The sequence below is a fragment of the Sinocyclocheilus anshuiensis genome, unplaced genomic scaffold (genome assembly GCF_001515605.1).
Source record: "Sinocyclocheilus anshuiensis isolate Anshui unplaced genomic scaffold, SAMN03320099.WGS_v1.1 scaffold1407, whole genome shotgun sequence".
Lineage (NCBI taxonomy): Eukaryota > Metazoa > Chordata > Actinopteri > Cypriniformes > Cyprinidae > Sinocyclocheilus > Sinocyclocheilus anshuiensis.
The window spans coordinates 1,756-7,658 of NW_015540917.1; the positions used below are offsets into that span (position 1 = coordinate 1,756).

General features: G+C 38.2%; 1 protein-coding gene across 1 annotated transcript; it reads right to left on the reverse strand.

The window, feature by feature from the left end:
- Positions 1–894: 894 nt before the first annotated feature.
- cyp2y3 (cytochrome P450, family 2, subfamily Y, polypeptide 3) lies at positions 895–5,678 on the reverse strand. The gene is made up of 9 exons (XM_016487232.1): positions 5,392–5,678; positions 4,946–5,108; positions 4,711–4,860; positions 4,434–4,594; positions 3,986–4,162; positions 3,720–3,861; positions 2,915–3,102; positions 2,597–2,738; positions 895–1,204 (listed from the first exon to the last, which is right to left on the reverse strand). The coding sequence occupies exons 1-9, from the start codon at positions 5,560–5,562 to the stop codon at positions 1,023–1,025; spliced, it is 1,476 nt and encodes a 491-aa protein (XP_016342718.1). The 5' UTR covers positions 5,563–5,678; the 3' UTR covers positions 895–1,022.
- Between the last annotated feature and the right edge of the window lie 225 nt (positions 5,679–5,903).

Genomic DNA, 5,903 nt, shown 5'->3' on the forward strand with positions numbered 1-5,903 from the left:
ATCAGATTTTCTTGATATATCTAAAGGGGTTCCCCAGGGTTCCATTTTGGGACCTATTTCATTTTCTTTTAAATGTTTCATATGGATTAATGGTTTATCATGTTTCATATGGATTAATTTAACAGAGAATATTTGTTTTGGACGTGACTTGCTTCATTTAAAAGTAGACATTTCAAACTTTCTATACATTTCTCATGTCTTTGAGGCAAGTATTCGCTGAGATTCACTGAGAAGTATTCTTCATCATTGTTGTATTCTGTGGATTTGTTTTGTTTGTAATAAAGTGCTGCAAAAAGATTGCCTCTCCTCATTGACCTACCGTGACACTTATGTTTCATGAGTTTGGACACAGTAATAGTGCAACAAATTATTTTCCATCAGATTGGTGGAGAAGTCTGTTCCATCAGAGAATATTTAAAGAACCAAAATCATGGAATGACAAGTGAGTTTAGACAAAGTGATTCGTTTTTTTATTTTTTATTTGATCAGTTTGGAAAGTCAAATATTTAAATAATTACATCTTAGCATAGTTTGTGACATCAACACAAATATAATAATGGACAAATAAAGGAAAGTGTGAATTATCCGTCAATGGTTTTCAAATTCAGTAAGTGACCATTTGAGTAAATTACCTGTTTACGCTGTGAGTTTATGCAGAACCAGTCTTTATCTCATTCACTTTTAGACAAGTTAAGGCACAAAAAGTTTCTATATACAACACATTTCATACACAGCAGTAATTTAATTTTGCTTTCCCTGGCCATGCAAGATGACCCAAAGATAGGTGGCCTGAAATTTTGCTTGGGTGACTGACTTATAATTTTCAATGCTTCTTCAATCTTCTTAAGCTTGCGCCCAAGGAGAATTGGTTATTAGGTAGTACTTGGTGCTCTGATTTGATCAAAGGCTTACTTGAAAATTTGAGAACTACTGAACTATGGCATTAACGTGAGTCTTCAAAGAAAAACTGCTTTTTCGTCCACATTTTTGTAAAATGAGACAAGGTGCAATATCTCTATTGCTCAGCGGGGGGATGCAATAAGATCATAGAATCGAGGTATGTTGCCAAAGCTGCTGAGTTCAGGACTGGTGTCTACTCCATCCGGACCCTTTGGACTGCTAAATCTGAATTTCTGAAGCAGAGACACGATGAACAGAAAGAGCTCCATTCGAGCCAAAGACTCACCCACACAAGAGCGTTTACCTGCAAAGATGCAAGACAGAATAAAAGATCCTGATCATTAATTCTATTTAACCTAAATGTTATAGTACCTCAATTTGAAGCTTATCTTAGGGGGCTGTTCTGTAATTCTAGAGGTCTGCTTAACCTAGGTGCTGTGCTGAAAATCCTTTATTTGATGTAATGTTCCTGGTCAAAAATGATTGCTTATAAATATCTCATTATGCTATACTGTTGCTAAATCTTGGATTCAGTATTTTTGTAAACTTGTTGTCTTTCAAAGGGCACAGGTTTTGTATTCAATATATTCAATATATTCAATATATATATATATATATATATTATAGAAAGAACTCTGATTAACTGTAGTTTCACTGATCTAAGCTTATGCACCTCAGTTTATTTTTATATTAGGGCTGGGCAAGTTAACGCGTCATCACGTTAACGCATTAATTGATTAACGCTGACAATTATTTTATTGCTCATTAAATCAGTTTTTTATTATTATGAAAGTCCGTTGCTCACTGGCTCTGAATACACATTCAGACAAACCATGGGTCACAGGAGGGTGGGATGTTGATCAGTACTGCCTTGGGTGTCATCACATGTCTCAACCAATGAGAGCATTTGGGGTGGGCCCAAGACTGCAGCAGCGCTCACATGAACGGCGCTCCCGATAAAATTATTCAGGCTAAGCATCAACATTCACAAACCACTGTTCACTGTTATTTTTAACAGAAAAGAATGTAACGTGCTCATAACCATGTTTGTGACCTCAAGCTCAAGCGCACTTGGGTTATGCAGCAGGACAATGATCCCAAACACACCAGCAAGTCCACCTCTGAGTGGCTCAAGAAAAACTAAATTAAGGTTTTGGAGTGGCCAAGTCAAAGTCCGGACTTAAATCTGATTGAGATGCTGTGGCACGATCTTAAACAGTCTATTCATGCTCGAAAACCCTCCAATGTGGCTGAATTAAAACAATTCTGCAAAGAAGCGTGGGCCAAAATTCCTCCACAGCGATGTGAAAGACTCATTAGCAGTTATCGCAAACGCTTGATTGCAGTTGTTGCTGCAAAGGGTGGCAGAGCCAGTTATTAGATTTAGGGGGCAATTACTTTTTCACGTAGTACCAGGCAGGTTTGGACAGCTTTTTTCCCTTAATAAATGAAATCAGTATTTCAAAACTGCATTTTGTATTTACTCAGGTTATCTTTGTGTAGTATTAAAATTTGTTTGATGATCTGAATCTTTTAAGTGTGACAAATATGCAAAAAACAAAACAAAAATAACAGGAAGGGGGCAGAAAACATTTCACGCACTGAAATGTCAAAGTTATTTCTACTATATATATATATATAGTAGAAAGAACTTTGATTAACTTTAGTTTCACATGAGAGACTTCATAGATTTTACCTGCAGAAAAGGGGATAAATGCTGGATTCTTTTTAAAGTTGCCGTTGTCATCCAGAAAGTGCTCAGGGTTAAACGTCCAAGGGGTTTCCCACTGTTCCTCATCCCTTAGGACAGAGTGCAACATGGGAATAATTACTGTGTCCTGGGGGGGGGAAATCCATTTAAATGTACACAAAATAACCAGATTGAACAAACTGCATTGACATGAGATTATTAGAAATATTTTGGGGCATTTTGTAACAATTGCCATTGTAGAACAATATAATCTAGTAATCTCCAAGATAAGAGGAGTTGACCACTGTATGTGTTAATTCTTACCTTTGGTATTATGTAACCTCTAAATGAGATGTCATGTGTGGCATAATGGGGAACATTTAGTGGGACAATGTCAAGACAGCGCTGTACTTCATGAATCACAGCATCAGTGAAGGGGAGGGACTTCCTGTCATCCATTGTAGGTATTCTATTCTGTCCAATAACTTGGTCAATCTCCCTCTGCATTTGCTCTGAAATATATCAAAATGTCATTGCTATTCTTATATATGTTCAATAATTGTGGACTAAATAATAACAATAAAAACAACTATACACCAGATAAAAATAATAATTATACACCAGATAAAAATAGCTAAAAAGTATTCCTGTAAAACGAACACGCACTACAAATGCAAGATTTTTGTTTAATATTTTAGACAAGAAATCAGTGATCACAGCACATGACTGTTACCAATGCTCTTGTATCAAAGATGCTACAATATGTTTCAAATTAGCTTGAACAAACTTATTTGAAATCAGGTGGATTAGTCTCCACGTGTACACACTGTCCTGACAAGCAGGAAAGCAATTGTGAATAATGACTAGTCAGACTATGAAACAGTGAAAAATTGCAAGAGAGAGAGAGAGAGAGAGAGACAGAGAGAGAGAGAGATTGGAAAGTGAGAGCAAAAAGTAAAATAAACATCTAACTGTCTTACTGGACACTTATCTATATTCTTGTTTTGTATGTGCACCAACACCACATAAAATGAGACTGTGGACTGAGGACCGTGATTCATAGTCTTGTAGTGTGCACTTAACAGCAAGGAGGGCAACTGTAGTCCCTACGTATGTCTTTTGAACATACCCTGTATGTGGGGGTGCTTGATAAGAAGCATCAGGGCATATCTGAGAGTTGTGCTGGTGGTCTCTGTACCAGCTACGAACAGATTCAAAACGGTCCCCAACATGTTATCCTTGTGGAATTCTGTGTCAGGATTGTGTTTCTCCTTTTGTAGTACATAAAGAAACGGAACATAAATTGTATGCTTTGTTGAACAATAGATAATACTGTAAATAGAAGACTTAAGAAAAGAGGAACATCCAAAGAGTTTTACATTTTGCTTTCGATACCTGTTTGAGTTTGATAAGAAAGCAGTCAATAAAGTCCTTTTGGTCACCAAAATCCAAATTTTGCTCATGTTCCTTGATTTTCTTCAAGACGAAGGCTTTGATGTCTTCTATCTCTTTAAACATGGCATGATGTCTACCAGGCAAGAGTTGCATTAGTTTAGGAAAGACGTTGTACAGCTGTTGGGGTTGAAAAATTAGTTAAGGAGACATTCACATTCTTTAAAGATCAACCAAGTTACTAGTTGTGAGCCTTGGCTATTTTGTCACACCCTGTACATTCCAATTTGCTGTCATGCTTTTATCAGTTTATCATTTATTTTAGAAGTCCTATAAGAAGCCCTGTTAGCAACCTGTTTCCTTTTCCTTTTAACCTGAAAGAATATTTTGGGATTTCTTGAGCTTATCTTTTTTGCTCCAAAACCTGCCCCAGACTGACCCATCAGCTCACCTGACCCTGGGGGCTGCTGATAAAGCGCACGAGCCTGGAGATGATCTGGAGCAAGTGCAGGAAGTTGTTGTCTTTATAATCAAAGCGCTGCCCAAACACCAATGAACAGATCACGTTGGACACAGCCCGGCTCAGGAAGAAGGCTGGGTCAACTGGTGTTGCTGAAGGAGAAAAAAAATGTTATCACACAACTCTGACAGCTGTGAGTGCAGAATATGTATCACTGCAGTAGTACTGAACTCATGAGGTGGAAATGTTAAATGCTCTCTTCTCTCACATTTGGTTTCCTCAAAGCTCTTCAGCAAATGTCTGTTCTCTTCTTGAATCCACTGTTCCATTCGTTTGCGTCCCATTCCAAAATCCCTTAGCGTGGTGAGAGTGAACCGCCTCAGTTGACGCCAGCGATCTCCATTACTGATGGCCAAACCTGCAAACATGTAAGAGGTATCGAAATTTAGAATGAACTCTATTAGACAACATCTGTCTTTGACAAAAATTTACATTCATCTCACCGTAGCCTCTCAGAATTTTGATCAGAAATGGAACGGGTGCTCGGCCTGTAAAGTGCTCTGCCTGGTCCACTAGAGCCTCTTTCACTGTATCATAACCGACCAGAACCACCATTCTTTGAGGCCCGAGGTACACCGTCATTACAGGCCCATAGGTTTTGCTCCACTGTTTGAGAGAATACAGTTTACCATCACACACCAGTGCAAACTCAGCAAGTGTTTGAGCATTTCAGAATATATGTAATTTGCTACTCTAAAACCAATGTTTCATAAAAAAAAATGAAATCTCTCTGTGGCACAGCTTAATCCACCAATGACAACTCTGCTATGATGCACTGGTAAACATCTGCACAAGACTAAAATGCAACAACCTTTCAATAAGATGCAATTCACATGCTTATATTTGAAGCATAACATTCAGAAATACATAGTCCTGCTACCTCTTTTACCTGCATAAAGCTTTTAAAGGGTGCATGCTTGTCCATGATTGGTAAGTTGCCAATCAGTGGCAGTGCCAGTGGCCCCGGGGGCAAAGAAAGTCCACTCGCCTTCTTCTTCCACCAGACCAACATCAACACAGCCAAGACTGAAACCAACACCAGTGAGCTAGAGAGTTCCATCTCTCTTCTGTAAAATGTTGCTTACAGCCCAGTTTATATATTTCTATGTTCTCTCAGTTGCATAACTCTTTGTTCTGTGTTCTCTATATATGAAGTGGAGGCAGAGCAGTTTGGGGGCAGTTCCAGCATGAGTGGGACAGAGGTAAGGCATGTGATCAAATACTCTTGTGCACTTTAACCAGACTGCACCATAATCTATGTGGTGGAAAGTTGAATTCATTTATTTTTTCTCAGCAAAGGAACTTGCACAATGAAACTTTCATCCCTGTTTTAATCAGTATGGTCAAGAGAATTCTTAGCAGGTATCTCACCATTTAACATATACAGACAATATGTCTGTT

Coding starts and splice junctions, on each gene's coding strand:
- cyp2y3 (XM_016487232.1), bottom strand. CDS start 5,562: ATGGAACTCTCTAGCTCACTGGTGTTGGTTTCAGTCTTGGCTGTGTTG. Junction 4,595..4,710: donor GAGCTTTGAGGAAACCAAAT/GTGAGAGAAGAG, acceptor TTTCTCCTTCAG/CAACACCAGTTGACCCAGCC. Junction 3,103..3,719: donor CAAGCACCCCCACATACAGG/GTATGTTCAAAA, acceptor GATATATTTCAG/AGCAAATGCAGAGGGAGATT.